At 36.0% G+C, this 22302-nt stretch overlaps 2 protein-coding genes across 9 annotated transcripts in view; one reads left to right on the forward strand and one right to left on the reverse strand.

Moving 5' to 3' along the window:
* The window catches only part of LRRIQ1 (leucine rich repeats and IQ motif containing 1), a 257738-nt gene extending 248372 nt beyond the window's left edge, over nucleotides 1–9366 (reverse strand). For 3 of the 6 annotated variants that reach the window (XM_066368683.1, XM_066368687.1, XM_066368682.1), the window contains exons 1-3: nucleotides 9172–9313; nucleotides 1559–1700; nucleotides 582–693 (exon numbers count right to left, since the gene is read on the reverse strand). In XM_066368683.1, the coding sequence (XP_066224780.1) occupies nucleotides 582–693; nucleotides 1559–1699 (253 nt within the window). In that variant the 5' untranslated portion in view covers nucleotide 1700; nucleotides 9172–9313. The other 3 variants (XM_066368686.1, XM_066368685.1, XM_066368684.1) reach the window with 3 other exon arrangements.
* Nucleotides 9367–11537: 2171 nt separating this feature from the next.
* TSPAN19 (tetraspanin 19) overlaps nucleotides 11538–22302 on the forward strand; it is a 41820-nt gene continuing 31055 nt past the window's right edge. For all 3 annotated transcript variants that reach the window (XM_066365758.1, XM_066365760.1, XM_066365759.1), the window contains exon 1: nucleotides 11538–11585. The gene's annotated coding sequence lies outside the window, so the exon portion shown is untranslated. The remainder of the gene's footprint in view (nucleotides 11586–22302) is intronic.

Here is a 22302-nt window from a genome sequence, read left to right on the forward strand (position 1 = left end):
GCATGCACCCTGACCAGGATCCATCCAGCAACCCTTGTCTAGGGCTGATGCTTGAATCAATTGAACTATCCTCAGCACCCAAGGATGACAATGGAACCAATCAAGCCACTGGTTGCAAGAGGAGAAGAGAGAGAGGAAAAGACAGAGAGAAGAGGGAGAGGGAAGGGAAGAGAAGAAGATGGTTACTTCTCATCTGTGCCCAGACCAGGGATCAAATCCAGATGTTTACAGGCCAGGCTGACACTATCCTCTGAGCCAACCAGCCAGGGTCAAAATTGATACTTTTAAAATAGCCCCATGATTAGTTTTATTTTCTTTAATGTATACTAATAGAATGTCTGGTTTTAATTAGGACTGGTGAAACAAATGTTGGTGGCTGGTATTTACTGGAGACATAAGAAAGGTTATTAAGAAAAACAAATGTATGAACTAAATAGAACAATCCAATATGCTACAGATATTATTATAGATAAATACATATGTATAAAATAAGAGATAAGTACTTGAAGCAGTTTAATTTTCTAACTCATAAGTTAATTATACTTACACAAATTTTCCAAGCAGATAAAAACTGTACTTACTTAAAACATCATTATCTTCTAAGTCTTGAAGAATGAGCTTTTCAGCAGTTTTACTCGTATTCTGTATGATGTCAATACAGTGAAGAACTGACTCAGGTAATTCAATAAAGTCCTAAAAATTTCAGTAATAAAAGAAACTATAAAATTGTTCATTAAAACAATGTATCAAATATTCCCTCTTTAATTCCACATCAAAAAGTTGAGAAAAAAATTTAAATGAGGAATAAAATAAGCATATAAAGTGCAAACAAATACATTTGGTGAAAACTTGATTTTTATTTTCAGATGTTATGAATCATATCTGTGTTTCTGTTGAATTTTATAATCAAATGAAGACTTTCAGGATTTATTTTTTCACTTTAATTAGCTATAGATAAAAATACATAATGATGTAAAAGTATTATTTTTCCCAAAAGTTATATATAGGTTATTGAAATTCTAATTAAAACTTAAAGTATAATTATTTTTTGAAACCAGAAAAATTAGTTTTTTTTTTGGAAAAAAACAGTGTAGATTTTTTTTAAGTGAGAGGAGGGGAGTGAGACAGACTTCCATAAGTGCCGTGACTGGGATCCACCCGGCAAGCCCCACCTGGGGACAATACTCGAATCAACCAAGCTATCCTCAGTGCCTGAGGCCAACACTGGGACTTTAGTTTTCACATAAATTTTGCTTTCATCCATATGTAATCACATCAGAATGTTCATGATTAAGTAAAAAAAAAAGCAGTATACAAATATAAATATATATATACTATAATTCCAATTTTACCCCCAAATGAATATATAGACATGTAAAATTATAGGTGACGTCTATCTTCAGTATACTTTTTATATTTAAATATCAATATATATTGTTTAAAGGTGATCCTAAAGTTAAACATGAAATAACTATACAAAACACATTGAGAAAGTAATATATCTCCTGAAAAGATTACTCCAATTAAAAGGCTCAAAAGTCCAATACTTGACACTTACTGTATCACTATCATCACTCTGGGTTTCTGATTTTGAATCACTGTCAGCATCATCATTTTCCAAGGAAGAAATACTAATTTTATCCAATTCTGCTTCTATTTCTTCTCTAAGCTTTGCATCATCTTCATCATCATCCATCATCCTTCATAATAAAACACAGAACTATTTAAAAAAAATTTTAAAGGTGCCTGATCAGGCAGTGGCACAGGAGACAAAGTGTCAGACTGAGATGCAGAGGACCCAGGGGTTCAAAATCCCCAGGTGACCAGCTTGAGCACAGGCTTATTCGGCTAGAATTTGGGCTCACCAGCTTCAAACATGGGGTTGCTGGCTTGAGTGTGGGATCATAGACATGACTCCATGGTTTCTGGCTTGAGGCCAAGGTCTCTGGCTTGAGCAAGGGGCCACTGGCTTGGCTGTAGCCCCTCCAGTCAAGGCACATATAAGAAAGCAATCAATAAACAACTAAGGTGCCACAGTGAAGTATTAGTGGTTCTTATCTCTCTCCTTCCTGTCTGTCTGTCCCTATCTATCCCTCTTTCTGTCTCTCTGTCTCTCTGGCAGAAAGAAAAAAGAAAAGAAAAGAAAGGAAAAGAAAAGAAAAGAAAAGAAAGGAAAGGAAAGGAAAGGAAAGGAAAGGAAAGGAAAGGAAAGGAAAGGAAAGGAAAGGAAAGGAAAGGAAAGGAAAGGAAAGGAAAGGAAAGGAAAGGAAAGGAAAGGAAAGGAAAGGAAAGGAGGGAGGGAGGGAGGGAGGGAGGAAGGAAGGAAGGAAGGAAGGAAGGAAGGAAGGAAGGAAGGAAGGAAGGAAGGAAGGAGGGAAAATTAAAGATGCTAATATGCCAATAAAAGCTATATGTTTTTTAATGTGTCATAATAATCCAGCATTGTTCTATATAAATATGTTTTAGTTTAACAAACGTTTATCACACCTTATTATGGTCATACCATATATTGAAGAACACTGATTTTTCTCTCCAATCATTCATTGTTTCTTTAATGTTTGATTATAAAATGGTCAACTCTAATAATAGATTTCCTCTAAGGGAAAAGTTATATTAATGAACTGACTTAACTTCCTGAACAAAACAACTTCACAGTAAAACTCATCCTCTTAAAAATGAGTAATGGAAAGATGTCTATGATCATCTTAAATATTCAGAGATTAAAACACTCTTAAGAGAATAATCTAAGTCTATTATGGGGAAACATATGGCTAGTTTCTACTCAATTACTCCGAGTTAATTTTACCAGAGAGAGCCACATTTTCCAATAATAACATGTCAGAATGGTAATATATGGCATATAAAATCAATATTTACTTCATTTAAATATCTAATGTTTATAATAGATATGGGTTAATATAAAGATATATTACAGTATATCTTTACATCATCATCATAATCTTCATAACCACCATCATTAGCTTCCATGTATTGAGTGGCTGTGACAAGGCAGGTACTAGAAGACATTTGTCTTCTAGAATAATGTTCAGAGTAATTTAACAGGTTTAAGGTCATTGTAGCCATTGTATAATGAGAAAATCTAGGTTTGAAGAGGTCAGTTAACTGTCCATAGTCATTAAGCTAGTAAGTAACAGGGGCTGGATCCTAGTTCAGACATCCTGAATGCAAATCCTATGCTCTTCACTACCAAATGGTCTCTAAGTTCAGTCAAGCTATTCATATGCCCAGCAATACTTCTGAATATGTCATCTAACCTTTAGTTGCAGATCATAACCCATAAGTTCATCAAAATATTAATTTAGTAGCTCTTGATTATTAATTTTTAATGATAGAATAGTATAGAAAAAGTCAAATAGGTCAGAAAAGAAACTTAATTGCACTATATATACTAAAGATTTCTTTTTAAGTTCTAAAGAATGTATGTATGTGTGCTAGAGTTACAATGTAACCAATTCTTTATTGTGGGCCTTGGTGAAAATAATTTTGAAAATGATTACACTAGTCAGCCATGATTTTATTTTCCAAACTATTCTAAACTTCCATTCTTTCCTCAAGTCCCTGGCTTTTCAACTTCTGTCTTCTTCATAGCTTTTCCTCTCTCCCTCCCTCCCTCCCTCCCTCCCTCCCTCCCTCCCTCCCTCCCTCCCTCCCTCCCTCCCTCCCTCCCTCCCTCCCTCCCTCCTTCCTTCCTTCCTTCCTTCCTTCCTTCCTTCCTTCCTTCCTTCCTTCCTTCCTTCCTTCCTTCCTTCCTTCCTTTTCTTCCTTCTCTCTCTCCATCTCTCCTTTTCTTTCTTTTTCTATTTTGCTCATTCATCTCAAAATTAACATTTTGTGGGTCTACCAGGTGCACTCACAGCAGAGTTAGGTGTTACAAATAATTGATTAAATGAAACAATAAATCGTTGAAAAAAGGCAAGTGGTGGGTAGTGTAAATAATCCAGCATCATAGCTTAACAGCCTTTTGTAACCTAATCAGGCAAGTGAGGTGGAGGGTTGGGGCAGACTGTCAGCTTACAGCCAATTCCCCACACCTCTGTCACCCAAAAATCTAAACTCCAAAAACCCCAAATCCCTGTTGGTTTTTTGGTCCCCAACAGGCACATATTTCTCTGGAATACCATAGGGCACACCTGGAAATCTTCTATGGTGCATCAGTGCACCCTGGCGCACACTTTGAGAACCACTGTCATAGAGTATGTAGTCTATTTAACAAAGAAATTGAAACACACTCATTTTTCTTTTTTTAAACACCCTCATTTTTAAATCTTTTTCCTGAAGTCACTCCTTACCCATGTTACTGAAGAGGAGCCCCTCTTCATAATAAAGTGTAATTGTCTACTTTGACTCTGACAACTGCTTTCCTACTAAACTGTCCTCCATCTACTGTTTCTATGTTTACTGCCTCATCATACATGTTTATTTCACTGAGCCCCCTCTCCTCTCATGAAAACAAGGAGTTGATGAAAACAGAACAACAACAAAAAACTCCTGTACTTGCTTTTCCTCTAGCTACAGATATTACATTTCTTTATTTTACACATAAATGATTTAATTTGACTTATCTACATGTTTTGCTTATATTCTTGGGCATTTAGCCCACAAAAATCAAAACTTCTGTTCACACAAAAACTGCTATATGAATGTTCACCACAGTTTTATTCCTAATTAGTCCCAAGATAGAAACAACCAAAATGTCCTTCAAAGGTGAACTCTACTATATGCATACCATGGAATAATACTTAGCACTAAAAAGAATGAACTATTGATACATGCCACAATAGAGATGAATCTCCATGAATATACTTGGAATATGCCGAGAAACCAAAGCATGAAATACTTTATGATTCCATTTCTATAACATTTTCAAATATCACAATGTTATAAATGAAGAACATATTAGTGATTGGCAGGAGTTGGGCATGGACTGGTATGGAGAAAGGTGGTTACAGTGATAAAAGGGCAACATGAGAGATCCTTATAATGACAGAACTGTTCAGTATCTTGATTGTGGTAGTAGATAAGTGAAGATATTCAGATACTAAAAATTGTATATAACATATACACCCAAATAAGTACAAGTAAAATTGAGGAAATCTGAATAAGATAAGCAAATTGTATCAATATCAACATGCTGATCATATTATTATACTATAGTTTATAATATATTACCATTGGGAGACACTGGACAGTGTTATGAAAGATATTTCTGTATTATTTAGTTAGTTACTTTTTATTAAGTGAGAGGCAGGGAGGCAGAGAGACAGACTTCTGCATGCACCCCAACTGGGATCCACCTGGCAAGCCCCATACTGGGTGGAAATCTTCTATGGTGCACCACTGTTCAGCAATCGAGCTATTTTAGCACCAGAGGCAAGGCCATGGAGCCATCATCAGTGCCCGGGGCCAACATGCTCCAACCAAGCCATGGCTGCAGGTTGTGGGGGGAGAGAGAGAAAGGGAAGGGGAAGTGTGGAGAAACGGATGGTTGCTTCTCCTGTGTTCTCTGACCCAGAATCAAACCTGGTACTTCCACACACCAGGTTGATGTTCCACTATTGAGCCAACTGGCCAAGGTGCTGTATTCTTTTTTATTACATCAATAAAAGTTAAAGATATCCTAACTATTTACTAAGAAAACAGTTAAATAAATTATAATCCATAGAATAAAATAAAATACAAGTCCTTCAAAAAAAAATCACACACACTCATTGTACTTCTTTGAAAATGTAGCCAAGAATAAATAAATCATTGAAAAAAGGCAAGTGGTAGAAACAAACTCAAAGTAGTATCGCTTTTATGTAAGTACACACACACTCTTTTTGTTTAGACAACTTTCTGGAAGACATTGAGAAATATTTAATTTTCATTTGATACCTTTATGTTGAAAAATATTTTAATAATAAATATGTACTAATTTCATAATTTTAAAAGCTAGTTTTAAAACATTGAATTTTATCCACAACCTACTGTATCTAAAAGAAAACAAAACAAATCTCCCAGTGCAAAATGCCATCCTGTAATAAAACTAAAGTGCAATTCAAAGTTTAGGCAGATATTAGTTGTGTTTGTTTAAATGTGGCTACAAAGTAGAATACATAAATACACAAAACTTTATGTAGAAAGAAAAGTAGGAGAATAAGGTAAAGGTAAGAGTCATTTTCCTTATGAGTTCATCCACTGCCTCTTTAGATCAGCCCTGTCCAATTACATATTCAAGCACATATGTAATTTTAAATTTTCTAGTAGCAACATTTCTAAAAAGTAAAGAGAAACAAGTGAATTTTAATAATATATTTTTTTTTCAAATTTTATTTAGAAAATTTAATTTAACAGGGCAATGTTGATCAATAAGACTACATAGTTTTCAAGTAAACATTTTCTATAGCATTTGAAATGTTGATTATGTTGTATACCCATCACTTAAAGTTAAATCACTTTCTGTCACTATACATTTGCCCCTCTTGACTCCCTTCTCTCCATTCTCTCCCCCACATCCTCCTCCTCCTGGTAACCACTTCATTTTTAAAAAATTTTTCTTAAGTAAGGAGTGGGGAGGCAGAGAGACAGGCTCCCGCATGTTCCCTGACTGGGATTGACCTGGAAATCCCCCTACCGGGAAATACTCTGCCCATCTGGGGCCATGCTCAGCAACCAATCCATTTCTGCACCTAAGGCAAGGCCATGGAGCCATACTCAGTGCCTAGGGCCAACTTGCTCCACTCAAGCTATGGCTGTGGGAAGTGAAAAGAGAAATAGAGAAGTGACAGGGGGGAAAGTAGAGAAGCAGATGGTCACTTCTCTTATGTGCCCTGACCAGGAATCAAACCCAGGACATCTACATGCCAAGCTGACACTCTACCACTAAGCCAACCAGCCAGGGCCACCACTTCACTTTTATCTATGTCCATGAGTCTCAGTTTTATATCCCACCTATGTGTAAAATCATATAGTTAACTTTTTCTGATCTACTTATTTTACTCAGTATAATGTTCTCAAGGTCCATCCATGTTGTTGTTAACATCACTATGTCATCATTTCTTAGGGCTGAGTAGTATCCATTGTATATATGTACCACACTTTCTTTATCCAATCCTCTATGAAAGGACATTTTGGTTGTTTCTATGTCTTGGCCACTGTGAATAATGCCATGATGAACATGAGGGTGCAAGAGTCTTTATGTTCCAATGTTTTCAAGTTTTGGGGTAGATACCCAGTAGAGGAATTCCTGGGTCATATGGCAGTTGTATCCTTAATTTTTTGAGGAACCACCATACTTTCTTCCATAATGGTTGAACTAGTTTACATTCCCACCAGCAGTGAATGAGAGTTCCTTTTTCTCCACATCCTCTCCAATACTTGTTATTAACTGTCTTGTTGATGATAGCTAATCTAACCTAATCTAACAGGTGTGAGGTAGTATCCCATTGTAGTTTTTATTTGCATTCCTCTAATACCTAGTGAAGATGAATATCTTTTCATGTATCTGTTGGCCATTTGTAAGTCTTTTTGGGAGAAGTGTCTGTTCAGATTCTCATTATTTTATTTTATTTTATTTTATTTTATTTTATTTTATTTTATTTTATTATGGCAGAGACAGAGAGAGTCAGAGAGAGGGACAGACAGACAGGAAGGGAGAGAGACGAGAAACATCAACTCTTCGTTGCAGCTCCTTAGTTGTTCATTGATTGATTTCTCATATGTGCCTTGACTGAGGGGCTACAACAGACCGAGTGACACCTTGCTCAAGCCAGCAACTTTGGGCTCAAGCTGGTGAGCCTTGCTCGAACCAGATGAGGCCACGCTCAAGCTGACGACCTCGGGGTCTCAAACCTGGGTCCTCCACAACCCAGTCTGACGCTCTATCCACTACGCCACCGCCTGGTCAAGCCAGGTCCTTATTTTTTAACTGGATTGTTTGCTTGTTTGTTGCTGAGCTTTGTGGATTCTTTATATATAATTTTCTACTGATGACATGTTGAAACATTTTGTATAAAATAAACTTATTTTTAAATATTTTCTATAAAATACAAAATATATTTTGTATAAAATATTTTGTATAAAGTAAGTTTATTTTATACAAAATATTTCGACATGTCATCATAGAAAATTATTAAGATCAATGTAAAAAAGGTTACATTCTTGTTTGCACACTAAATATTCAAAATCTGATGCTTATTTTATACCTACAGCCAGTAGTGGCATTCAGCCAGTTCACACAGGTTAGAGAGAAGCGATATGTAATTTTTTGTTGAGTTTGGCGAACCAGTTGTTAAAATGGCACTAGTAATCAGGGTTCTCTCTAAGATGGATACCTGGGAAACTGCCCAGTGTGGAAATCACAAATTTACATTCCTTACTTTTTTTAAAGTTCATTTGAGCAACAGCATATTCTAAGCGCCCATAGTAATGTTCATTCTGTCCATAAGTGGAAAAGAAATTACAAGTGAGGATGCCAATCAAGAAGCAAATGAAAAAATAAAAAATAACAGTTTTATTGTTTTTATCAGGTATTATTTAATATTTTCATTAATATTTTAAAACTCATAACAGAATCTAGTTTTGTGTACCTCTTATTGTTCTTATTTAAGTATTAAATGCATGAAATAATAAATTATTTTTCAGTATATCTTTTTTTATACTTAAAATGGTCATTAGGGAAGAACCCATTGTTAAATTATTTGAATGCCATTTCTGCCTACAGCACGTTTCAGTTCCGACTGGCTGCATTTCAAGCCTTCAATAGTTTCCTTTAGTTGCGGGTGCAGGAGAGGTCAGGGCAGCCCTAGGTTGATTCCACTGGTACACGGACTAAACATTTCAAACTGACAATAACTCACTTAGAATTGGCTGAAGCTGGCAAAAATGGGAAATCTTAAGTAATTACATCTTTCAACCATAGTTCAACTATAATAAAAGGGGAGCAAAATCTACTTTTTAAAATAACCAGAATCATATATATATAATTTCATATATATGTATATAATTTCACATATATATGTATATATGTATATAAAAGAAGAAGGAAGAAAAAATAGGGAAGCAGGGAGGGAGAAGGAAATCCTCACTTAGGGACGGTTAGAGTGTATCTTCAAGTTTTGAGTGAGCTACCAAAAACCTCCCAAATTGAAGGAAGCCTCGAGCTTCACAGACCTGCGAAGCCAGCTCTGCCCTCGGCCCTTTCTCCCCGCCTCTCCTCTGGAGCCCGGTCTTGCGGGGAGACCTCTGGCTCCGTCTGTGCTCCCACTGCGCTGCTTCTCCTCCTTCACCACAAACACCGACCACCAGGGGTCTAGGCTCACCCACCAGCAGCTAAATCCCTCGTCTTAGTTGGAAGACAGCGCCCAGAGGCTCCAAACAAAGTGTAACCACGGCAACAGCCAATCCCAAGGAAGATGGACTGGCTTCCCGTACAAGTGCTCCAGTAGGACAAACTATCTCCGTTCGAATTGGAATGAACGTTGCATTTCGGGAGCTGGATAAGGAGCCTAGGTAGATTTTATATTTCAATACTTTTGGAAAGTAATTAATAAATGACAGTTTGTTACAATTACTCGAGTAGAGATAGCCCGACCTTTAAAATGTTTCTGATCTATCTGTATTTATCACTTCCATCTAGTGAATGCTATATTGCCTATTTATAAAACTGTTCATTCCACAAAACTTTAATCCTGAATAGTGATTTGTGGGATCTGGAAATATGAGAGAGAAGCCAATAAATTGTTTTCCTTCATGAAAGCAATTTATTTTAAAAAAAATCAACATTCACTCAATGCCTATCAAAAAACTTGTTAATGAATGGATGAAAAATTAGAAAAATTATTTTCTGTAAGATATATTTTACTGTAAAATATTGACGGTGATACACACTGTTTTAATATGAAATTTGAAGTTTAAGTATATATCATGCAATTTAATTGTTACTTAAAATTGATCAAAGTGTCTTCTTTGTGTGTGGAGCAAATATATAGCGTACAAATGTGAAATTTCATTTTAGTTACAAACAAATACTTCTGATTATAATTTTTTTAAATTTTTAAACAAAGAATTAAATTCCAAGAGGAAGTGTCTCTGCATGATTATTCTAAAAGATACCTGACATACAGTAAGCTAAAAGCAAACATTTCATTGAGTTTCTGAAAGGAAGTAGATTCTATTGCCTGGTAACAATAAACTTGTATTGGATCAACATAAGAATTATTAATGCAAAGTGAGAAACCATTAGACTTTTGATATTTAAAAAACAAGTTAGTTCCTCGTTTAAGAAAGATTATTTTGAAAAATAAACTATTCCTGCTTTTATATCTAATTAAATTTAGAATATCTTCATTATGAAAAATCATGCTAAAATGTCTTTTATTTTAGCTTAGTTTTATTGCTGGTTTATAGACTATTCACACACTTCAATTAAAATGGTCAGGCTACCATATTATGTTGAAGTTCACATGTAAAAATTTTAAGCTTAATTTATTTTAAGTATAAAATTATTCAGGCTTTTCATAAAAATATATAAAAAGCATTACTAATCAAACACTTTCTAAAACTAATTTTAAACGGCTAATTTATTAAACAGCTAATTTGAAGATGATGTCTAGATTGCTTTTCTTCTTAAAGCTTACCTTGTCAAACAAATTGAGGGCAAAAAAAACATTGAAAGTTCTTCTGAAGTTAAATTAATCCATGGTGTTAGTACATCTCTTATATTCTCGTGTTATTTTAGTGATCACTAATTAATATTACTAATAAAGAACAAAATACAACAATTATCTCAAATAGTTATAGATTATGAATCAATTTCACTTTAAATTTTTATTTAATGATGCAGAGTTTGGCAGAAATCTATTTAATTGCAGTCTTCTTAGAAATTATAGCCTAAAGTTGTGTATGTTAGTATGCCTATAACCTTTTTTTTTTTAATTAAATTGCCCAAAACCTTTTAACCTGAGTAGGTGTTTTCCTGTTATAAAAGCAAGGGGTTCTTTTTATTAAATTTTGCTCTTATTTAAAAATTATCCACATGTCTACTTAGTTTATATCCTAAACCTATTTCCCCAAAGAGTATAAAATATTTACTGAGGGAATGAAAAGATGAAAGAAAACCATTTGTTCTTCAGATATCTGACTAGAATAAGTGTTGTTTGAAAATGTTTATTGATAGTGAACTTTAGATTAATAGTATTCTCCAACAGATGATTTAGTCAACAGATGAAACAATTTAAATATTCTGGAAGATCATTGTAGTACTCAAATAGCTAAATAGTAAATATTTGCTTTTTTGTTTCATTTTCTTAAAAGTGATTATTGAGAATCTATGTACTCTAATTGATCAATGTCACCCCATTAAAATTAATTGTTTAAATAAAATATTTTTTAAAAGAATGATTATTGAACCATAATATTTTTAATATGCAACTCCAAGTGTTAGATTATTAGACCTCTGCTTCTCTTTTTCTACTATAAGGCTATCTATTCCAAAGCTTCAGGTTTCCTCTCTAACCCTCTTGGTCCTCTCTCCCTGCAGGTGTCATGACCGACCACTGACATCAGAGTCCATCACTTTGCCACAGGTGCCATCTCATTTTTCATCCTCATGCCCACTTGCCTTGTATAACCTTAGTATTTCTATACTAACATGTGGTAAAGCCAGGCACTGGGTTAAGTGCTTTATGAACATAATCTCATTTAATTTTCACAACACCTGTTTAAAGTATGTGCAATTATATTGTGCATTTCCAGATGATGACTTAGATGGTTTTAATCTCTGGGTTGAATCTCAGCTCTGCCACATATTAACTGGGTGTTCGAAAGCTGAGTCTCTTTCCTCATTGGTAATTCTGAGAGTACTAGCATACTAGTGCTGAATTTACAAAATATTGAGGGTCCAGGGAATCAATATAAATGACATTCTAGGATATAAGATAATGCTCATAGTTTACATATTTAAGCTCTACAAACTTTAGTTCAAGGTTCGCCTTTGCCTCTTTCTGACACTCCAGTGCTGGAGATTCTACTTCTGTTATAGTACTCATATTCTGGAATTGTTCCACAGCCATGTTGCAGTTTAGAACACATTCATTCCTTATGAATGAGTGTGTTAGCTTTGAAAATTACTGTCTTAGGTTTCTTTTATATTTGACTTATGCACTGATGACAGAATTATGGCTCCCTCGTACCTTCAGAAAATAAAAGCGGATTTTTAGCAAAGTATACATAATTCTTCACAGACCTTACTTCTCCAGCCTTATCTTTCATCTCCTGCCACTCTGATCCATACCCCTATGCACTTCACTGTAAAGCTTGTGAATATAGTCTTTTTATCTGTCTTGAAAACTGACTACCTCTACCCATTTTTAAAATCTCTCTTAAATATTTTTTAAGGATCATCTCAAATTCATTTCCTCTTTGAAGTATTCCAGTTCTCTTTATTTCTGGTCCCCCAACCCCAACACATAATTCAGTATTTTCCAGGGGTTTTCATATTTAACCCCTTGGCTGTTTTTGTTATTCAGTCATTTTTGTATTTCCATTTCTTAGTACTTACAAGGAAGTTAAAAATAATGAAAGCAATTAGTTAATTAGTAAAAAATTACACTATCAATAGGTTAATTATTATAAATTATCCTTCCCTATAGCATTTATACTAATAAAAATACCTCTGCTATTGGACTAATAATGAACTAATCAGGAAAGGAATAAAAGAAATATGACACTAAGACTTTATTTGATTAAGTAGAAAACAAATTATTTGTCTACAGCAAAGGAAAATATAGATCGTCCACGCTACCAATATTTATATAGGAACTGCTCTGACTTGCTCTGAGTTTTTGTGTTTGCACATCTACATTTTCATTGACATTGTTTCCAGTATGTGGGGCTTGTGGCTGAAAAGACCAGCACATGACCATCTCCTCTTTACTTTCTGTGCAAACATGGCTGTGGGCTTCCTTGACTCATTGCTTAAACATCCTGTTATCTGTGTACTTGAACTCCTTGCTATGGTCTGAATGTTTATGGACCCCCAAATTCACTTTGGAATCCTTACACCCAATGTGATGGTGTTAGAAGATGGGACCTTTAGGGGGTGATTCATGAGATGGATCCTCATGAATGAGGTTGGTGCTCTTATAAAAGAGATCCCACATTGCACTGTAGCCCCTGTTGGGCAAATGAGTTTGTTTGTAAAATTTGTATTTTTTGAGTTTTCTCACTTTTATTGTTAAAAAATGGCACAAGGCAGCCGTGTGTGTGTGTGTGTGTGTGTGTGTGTGTGCGCGCGCGCGCTCAGAACAGGGCAGTTGATCGCAAATTGCGATTGCATTCCTGCTTGGGAAGGGCCACTGTTTCGCTGTTTGCTAGAGGAGTGGTCTTTTTTTTTTTTTTTTTTTTTTTTTTTTAAAGTTTATTTATTTATTCATTTTAGAGAGGAGAGGGAGAGAGAGAGAGAGAGAGAAGTAGGGGAGGAGCTGGAAGCATCAACTCCCATATGTGCCTTGACCAGGCAAGCCCAGGGTTTCGAACCGGCAACCTCAGCATTTCCAGGTCGACGCTTTATCCACTGCGCCACCACAGGTCAGGCTCTAGAGGAGTGGTCTTGGTTGGCCCAGGTTGTTTGCAAGCTCCGCTGAGACAGGGAGCCTTTGACCTTTGATTCAAGGAAAAACCAGAGAAGATTCTCCTGGTTGTGGAACCAGAGAATATGTCAGGGCTTTGGGAGCCTTGAAATGAGAGGGAAGTGTTTTCTCTGTGTTTGCTCATTGGCCAGTGCGAGAGTTTAATAAGCAGAGTGGCCCACCACTTTTTGGCTCCACTTTTTCTTTACTCTCTGTTCGAATTCAGTGATAACCTGCATGGCCACATCAGTGGCAAACACTGGCCATACAGCCCCCTTCAACATTTGGGGATACCAGAAGTTTAAAACCTAGAAGAGGGGTCTCACCCAACTGTACTGGTACCCTGATCTTAACTTCCGGCCACCAGAACTATGAAAAATAAATTTTTATTGTTCAGCTGCCCTGTCAGTAGTTATACATTATAGCAGATCAAATGGACTAAATCACTGCTCTTTTGAAGTTACTATAAACAACTTCCTTAATGAATGGGGTGACTTTGAGGGTACTAAACCCTCACTCTTTTTGACCTCTGTATCATGTAAACACCATTTTAGAAATTTCTTCTTCTATTCGTTTCTATGAGATCATGCTTTGATTATCTTCTCATTTTCTAAAGTCTACTTTAAAAAAAATTCAAATTCCTAATTACATTGTTCTCTTTCCTCACACTTCTGATAATTTTTATCTCTAATCAATTCCTCTTCTCTTTCCTTTATTCCCATGGCGTTGCCTCTCTGTGGATGACCCCCATATCTGCTTAGCTTATGCTATCCATTGACCTGCACTCCATTTCCAGTGCTTAACCACAAAGACATCTACCAGTTCAAACTCAATTTATAAATATTATATTTATGAGACTTACAAATTTTTTTGATTATTCTTCTAATTGTCCTATTTCCAGTGATTATCATTCTTTTTTCCCCCATCCTATAGAAATCCTTCTGATCATCTCTGATTCTTTTTCACAGTAAAGCAAATGCACATACAGTTCCAAGCCCTCATTTTCTCTAATTTCTTTTATAGTACCTTTTATTTAGCTCTCTCACCCCAAGTCACTTTTTTCTTTCATCTTGGGCACAGAGTTGCCTCCACTCCCAGCTGTGCAAGGCCAAATGACTAAGTCTGTGCCAGTAGAATATGAGTAAAAAAGAAATGTGTAGCTTTCACCACACCTGTCCAAGAGATGCTCACCTGAGTTTATTCGTCTTCTTTTCTTTTCTACTGGCTATGATATCTTGAGCAAATTTGGGAGCAAGACCTAGGTTCCTAAGATGATTTCCTAGAAAAGACTCAGTTACTCACCTTGCACTGGGAAAAGATAAACTTTTTTATTTTTATATTTGATTCTTTTTTTTTTTTTTTTTTTTTTTTTTTTTTTTTATTATTATATAATTTTATTTTTTTAATGGGGTGACATCAATAAATCAGGATACATATATTCAAAGATAACAAGTCCAGGTTATCTTGTCGTTCAATTATGTTGCATACCCACCACCCAAAGTCAGATTGTCCTCTGTCACCTTCTATCTTGTTTTCTTTGTGCCCCTCCCCACCCCCTATCCCTCTCCCATTCCCCCCTCCCCCCCGTAACCACCACACTCTTATAAATGTCTCTTAGTTTCACTATTATGTCCCACCTACGTATGGAATAATACAGTTCCTGTTTTTTTCTGATTTACTTATTTCGCTTCGTATCATGTTATCAAGATCCCACCATTTTGCTGTAAATGTTCCGATGTCATCATTTCTTATGGCTGAGTAGTATTCCATAGTGTATATGTGCCACATCTTCTTTATCCAGTCATCTATTGATGGGCTTTTTGGTTGTTTCCATGTCCTGGCCACTGTGAACAATGCTGCAATAAACATGGGGCTGCATGTGTCTTTACGTATCAATGTTTCTGAGTTTTTGGGATATATACCCAGTAGAGGGATTGCTGGGTCATAAGGTAGTTCTATTTTCAGTTTTTTGAGGAACCACCATACTTTCTTCCATAATGGTTGTACTACTTTACATTCCCACCAACAGTGTATGAGGGTTCCTTTTTCTCCACAGCCTCTCCAACATTTGCTGTTACCTGACTTGCTAATAACAGCTAATCGAACAGGTGTGAGGTGGTATCTCATTGCCGTTTTGATTTGCATTTCTCTAATAGCTAAAGAAGATGAGCATCTTTTCATATATCTGTTGGCCATTTGTATTTCTTCCTGGGAGAAGTGTCTATTCATATCCTCTTCCCATTTTTTTATTGGATTGTTTGTTTGTTTGTTGTTGAGTTTTATGAGTTCTTTGTATATTTTGGATATTAGGCCCTTATCTGAGCTGTCGTTTGAAAAAATCATTTCCCATTTAGTTGGCTTTCTGTTTATTTTGTTATCAGTTTCTCTTGCTGAGCAAAAACTTCTTAGTCTGATGTAGTCCCATTCATTAATTTTTGCCTTCACTTCTCTTGCCATTGGAGTCAAATTCATAAAATGCTCTTTAAAACCCAGGTCCCTGAGTTGAGTACCTATGTCTTCTTCTATGTACTTAATTGTTTCAGGTCTTATGTTTAGATCTTTGATCCATTTTGAGTTAATTTTTGTACAGGGGGAGAGACTGTAGTCCAGTTTCATTCTTTTGCATGTGGCTTTCCAGTTTTCCCAACACCATTTGTTGAAGAGGCTTTCTTTTCTCCATTGTGTGTTGTTGGCCCCTTTATCAAATATTATTTGACTATATATATGTGGTTTTATTTCTGGACTTTCTATTCTGTTCCATTGGTCTGAGTGTCTATTTTTCTGCCAATACCATGCTGTTTTGATTGTCGTGGCCCTATAATAGAGTTTGAAGTCAGGTATTGAAATGCCCCCAGCTTCATTCTTTTTCTTTAGGATTGCTTTGGCTATTCGGGGTTTTTTATAGTTCCATATAAATCTGATGATTTTTTGCTCTATTTCTTTAAAAAATGTCATTGGAAGTTTGATGGGAATTGCATTAAATTTGTATATTGCTTTGGGTAATATAGCCATCTTGATTATATTTATTCTTCCTAGCCAAGAACAAGGTATATTCTTCCATCTAATTATATCTTTTTCGATTTCCCTTAACAATGGTTTATAGTTTTCATTATATAAGTCCTTTACATTCTTTGTTATGTTTATTCCTAAGTATTTTATTTTTTTTGTTGCAATCGTGAAGGGGATTATTCTTTTGAGTTCCTTCTCAGTTGTTTCATTGTTGGCATATAGAAAGGCTATTGACTTCTGTATGTTAATTTTGTATCCTGCGACCTTACTGTATTGGCTTATTGTTTCTAGTAGTCTTTTTGTGGATTCTTTGGGGTTTTCGATGTATAGTATCATATCATCTGCAAAAAGTGATACCTTTACTTCTTCTTTTCCGATATGGATGCCTTTTATTTCTTTGTCTTGTCTGATTGCTCTGGCTAGAACCTCTAGTACCACATTAAATAAGAGTGGAGAGAGTGGACAACCCTGTCTTGTTCCTGATTTAAGGGGGAAAGCCTTCAGTTTAGTGCCATTTAATATGATGTTAGCTGATGGTTTATCATATATGGCCTTTATCATGTTGAGATATTTTCCTTCTATACCCATTTTGTTGAGAGTCTTAAACATAAAATTGTGTTGTATTTTATCGAAAGCCTTTTCTGCGTCTATTGATAAGATCATGTGGTTTTTGTTCTTTGTTTTGTTGATATGGTGTATTACGTTAACCGTTTTACGTATGTTGAACCATCCTTGAGATTCTGGGATGAATCCCACTTGATCATGATGTATTATTTTTTTAATATGTTGTTGTATTCGATTTGCTAGTATTTTGTTTAGTATTTTAGCATCTGTATTCATTAGAGATATTGGTCTGTAGTTTTCTTTTTTTGTGCCATCCTTGCCTGGTTTTGGTATGAGGGTTATGTTGGCTTCGTAAAATGTGTTTGGAAGTATTGCTTCTTCTTCAATTTTTTGGAAGACTTTGAGTAGAATAGGAACCAAGTCTTCTTTGAATGTTTGATAAAATTCGCTGGTATAGCCGTCAGGGCCTGGACTTTTATTTTTGGGGAGGTTTTTAATGGTTTTTTCTATTTCTTCTCTACTGATAGGTCTGTTTAGGCTTTCTGCTTCTTCTTGACTCAGTCTAGGAAGGTTGTATTTTTCTAGGAATTTATCCATTTCTTCTAGGTTGTTGAATTAGTAGCATAAAGTTTTTCATAGTATTCTACAATAATTCTTTGTATATCTACGGTGTCCGTGGTGATTTCTCCTCTTTCATTTTGGATTTTGTTTATATGAGTTCTTTCTCTTTTTTCCTTGGTAAGTCTTGCCAAGGGTTTGTCAATTTTGTTGATCTTTTCAAAGAACCAGCTCCTTGTTCTATTAATTTTTTCTATAGTTTTTCTGTTCTCTAATTCATTTATTTCTGCTCTGATTTTTATTATCTCCTTTCTTCGGCTGGTTTTGGGTTGTCTTTGTTCTTCTTTTTCTAGTTCCTTAAGGTGTGAAGTTAAGTGGTTCACTTGGGCTCTCTCTTGTTTGTTCATATATGCCTGAAGTGATATGAATTTCCCTCTTATCACTGCTTTTGCTGCATCCCATAGATTCTGATATGTAGTATTGTCATTTTCATTAGTCTGTATATATCTTTTGATCTCTGCACTTATTTCTTCTTTGACCCATTCATTTTTTAAAAGTATGTTGTTTAGTTTCCACATTTTTTTGGGATTTTTTTCCTCTTTTTTGCAGTTGAATTCTAGTTTCAAGGCTTTATGATCAGAAAATATGCTTGGTACAACTTCAATTTTTCTGAATTTGCTGATGTTGTTTTTGTGGCCCAACATATGGTCAATTCTTGAGAATGATCCATGTACACTGGAGAAAATGTATACTCAGTCACTTTGGGATGAAATGTCCTGTAGATGTCTATCATATCCAGGTGCTCTAGTGTTTTGTTTAAGGCCACTATGTCTTTGTTGATTCTCTGTTTGGATGACCGATCTAGAGCCGTCAGCGGTGTATTGAGGTCTCCAAGTATGATTGTATTTTTGTCAGTTTTTGTTTTAAGATCAATAAGTAGCTGTCTTATATATTTTGGTGCTCCTTGGTTTGGTGCATATATATTAAGAATTGTTATGTCTTCTTGATTCAGTGTCCCCTTAGCCATTATGAAATGGCCATTTTTGTCTCTGAGTACTTTTCCTGTCTTGTAGTCAGCATTATCCGATATGAGTATTGCTACACCTGCTTTTTTTTTGGATGTTATTTGCTTGGAGTATTGTTTTCCAGCCTTTCACTTTGAATTTGTTTTTATCCTTGTTACTTAGATGAGTTTCCTGTAGGCAGCATACAGTTGGATTTTCTTTTTTAATCCATTCTGCTACTCTGTGCCTTTTTATTGGTGAGTTTAATCCGTTTACATTTAGTGTAATTATTGATACTTGTGGGTTCCCTATTGCCATTTTATATCTTGCTTTCTGTTAGTTTTGTGTCTTGTTTGATCCTTCTCTTTTGTTTTTCTATCTTTTGTTTTTATTTGGTTGTATTCCATACATCTTTCCACTGTTGCTATCTTTTTTATCTCATGTGCTTCTGTGGTGGTTTTTTCAATGGTGGTTACCTTTGAATAATGAAAAGGGTCCCTACCCTGTTCATTGTAGCGAACTATTTTGTGAGTACTTTTGCACTCCATCGTCCTTTGCTACTGTTAATCTCCATCTTCTCCCCCTCTTTCTTTTTGTTGTTGTCACAGTTTAAATTTGGTTTTATTGTGTTCTTCTTGGAGCTTTTACTTGTGGCTCTGTTTTTTTTTTTGTTCTTTGTATCTGATTGGAGAAACCCCCTTTAGTAATTCTGGAGTGGGGGTTTTCTGATGATAAATTCCCTCATCTTTTCTGTATCTGTGAATGTTTTTATTTCTCCTTCATATTTGAAGGATAGCTTTGATGGGTATAGTATTCGTGGCTGAAAGTTCCTCTCTTTCAGGACTTTAAATATTGGGGTCCATTCTCTTCTAGCTTGTAGAGTTTCTGCTGAGAAATCTGATGATAGTCTAATGGGCCTTCCTTTATATGTTGTATTCTTCTTTTCCCTGGCTGCCTTGAGAATTTTTTCTTTGCTGTTGGTTTGTGTCAATTTCATTATGATATGCCTTGGAGTAGGTTTGTTGGGGTTAAGAAAACTTGGAGTTCTGTTTGCTTCTTGAACTTGAGGCTTTAGTTCTTTCCACAGGCTTGGGAAGTTCTCATCTATTATTTGTTTGAGTATGTTCTCCATTCCATTTTCTCTCTCTTCTCCCTCTGATATACCTATTATTCTTATGTTATTCTTTTTGATGGAGTCAGATAATTCTTGTAGGGCTATCTCATTTTTTTTAATTTTGAGTCTCTTTCTTCTTCTCTCTGTTGTGCCTCAAGTTGCTTGTCTTCTATTTCACTAATCCTCTCTTCTATCTGACCTGTTCTATTAGCTAAGCTTGTTACTTCGTTTTTCAGCTCATGAATTGAGTTTTTCATCTCTGTTTGATTTGTTTTTATAGTTTCAATTTCCTTGGACATATATTCTTTGTGTTCATTGAGTTGTTTTCTGAGCTCTCTAAATTGCCTTTCTGTGTTTTCTTGTATATCTCGGAGGATTTTTAGGATTTCTATCTTGAATTCTCTGTCATTTAGCTCCAAGGTTTCCAATATATTAAATTTTTTCTCCATAGATTTTTCCTCATCTAGCTGTGTTACCTCTCTTTCTTTTGTATCCATGATATTTGATTTTCTCTTCCTTAATGGCATCTGAGGGTGGTTTTGTTGATAGTATTAATGAGATTTAATAAAGAATAAAAAGTTTAAAAAAATTTAAAAAAAATCGAAAAGAGTTGTTTTTTTTAAAAAAAAATTAATAATGAAATAAAGAAAAATAAAATAAAATAAAAAATTAAAAAAAAAAAAAAAAAAAAAAAAAGGAAATTATTCCCCCCCCTCCTTTTTTCCTCTCCTCTCCTCTCCCCTCTTTCTTGATAAAATCTTGTGGTGGACTGTGAATTATAACAAACAATGCCTGTGATGGAGGGCCTGAATTGGGGAAAAGTAATAAAGGGGCAAAAAAAAGAAAAAAAAAAGAAAGAAAAAAGAAAAAAAAGAGCGTATGGATCAACAAAAAGCAAATAAGGAAAAAATTTGGGTCAAGAATAAAATGATTTGCTTTTAGGTGTTGGTTGTCTAAGAGTTATGATGAGAGGATTAAGAGGAAAATGGAAAAATGAGGGGACAAATTAAAAAATTACTATTGTATTTAGTGGAACAAGAACTAGATAATATGGAGAGCCAGGGATGGGAGCACTGCTAGTGAGTTAAAAAGGTGAAGTAAAAACCCCCCAAAATGCCACAAACATAAGTTTGAGTCCCAGATAAGATAATTTGTTTGTTATTGAGGTTTGAATGAGAGGAGATGTAAAGGAAAAAGGAAGAAACTAATATAGAGGGAGAAAAGAAAGAGAGAGAGAGAGAAAAAAAAAAGAGGGAACCACTAAAAGAAGAAAAAAGAAAGGAGAGAGAGAGAGAGAGAGTTAAGGGTTTTGGAGTGCAACCCTCATAGAGAGAAAGGAAGAGAAGAGAAAAGATAATGGGAGATGTAACACTTATGGGTAGTGTAGTTCAAGGAGAGGAGAGAGTAAGACCGGTAGAGAGTTAATCGGCCAAATTGGAGGAGGAGAAAAAAAAAAAAAGTATCAAGAATGAAGATAAGAGAAACAAACGAACAAATATAATAAAATTGAATAGGTTATAAAGTCTGCAGATTATTCTTGATTTTGAGAGGTTATCTTCTTGCTTTTTCTTTTCTCTCCCTCTTCCTGGTCGGTGGCTCTGTACCCCGGGTTTTGCCCCTTTGCCACGCTCAGGTGGAGGTTTGCAGTTGATAAGTCTCTATGGCAATGTCATGTATTGTGCTTAGTCTCGTTGGCAGTCGAGGCTATTAGCATTTATAGGCTCCGACAGTGAGAGAGTCCGTGTTCCTGGAGCCTTTCTTCTAGTCTTTCCTTCCTCAATTAGTAGCCTGATAATCCAGCTATGGGGTTGCTGCTGCCTCTGCCTGGATAGTAAGAGGCTCAAAGAGCTGGCAACTCCCCACTCTATTTCCACTCAGCACAGGGCTCTGGGTAAGGCTCAGTCAGTCAGAGCTGCTAGCATAATCAGGCGGGCTTTCCACCCACTCACAGATCTCTGGCTCTGCCACTCTGTCCGGTAACACAAGCGGGTGCCCACTTCCGGGGCGCTTGGAGAAAACTCTCACTCACTGGCTGCGCGCGCAGACCAGGATATCCGGCCAGCAGTCTCACGCTCTGAGTGAAACCCCCGACCGCAGGGAAAAGTTGCAGCGTTGGAATTGAGTCTCGCTCCGTCCCCGTGCGCGGCTTTTGCAAGGTGCTGGGGCGGCCCGAGATTCCGCTTTGGCCCACACAAAGGCCCCTGACTCTGCCCCTCTGTGCGATAACACGGGTGCGCACTGCCGAGGCACTGGGAGGAATCGCTCACTCCTTATCTGCGCGCGCAAACCCGGATATGAGGCCGGCCGCGATTCCCTCTGAGTGAAACACCCTCGGCAAGGAAAATCTCCACCATTGGAATTAGTTCTCACTCCCTCCCGTGCGTGGCTTTCCCAGGGCGCTGGGGCTGCCCAGAGACTCTGCCCT

Source organism: Saccopteryx leptura, chromosome 2 (assembly GCF_036850995.1).
Source record: "Saccopteryx leptura isolate mSacLep1 chromosome 2, mSacLep1_pri_phased_curated, whole genome shotgun sequence".
In the NCBI taxonomy this organism is placed as follows: domain Eukaryota; kingdom Metazoa; phylum Chordata; class Mammalia; order Chiroptera; family Emballonuridae; genus Saccopteryx; species Saccopteryx leptura.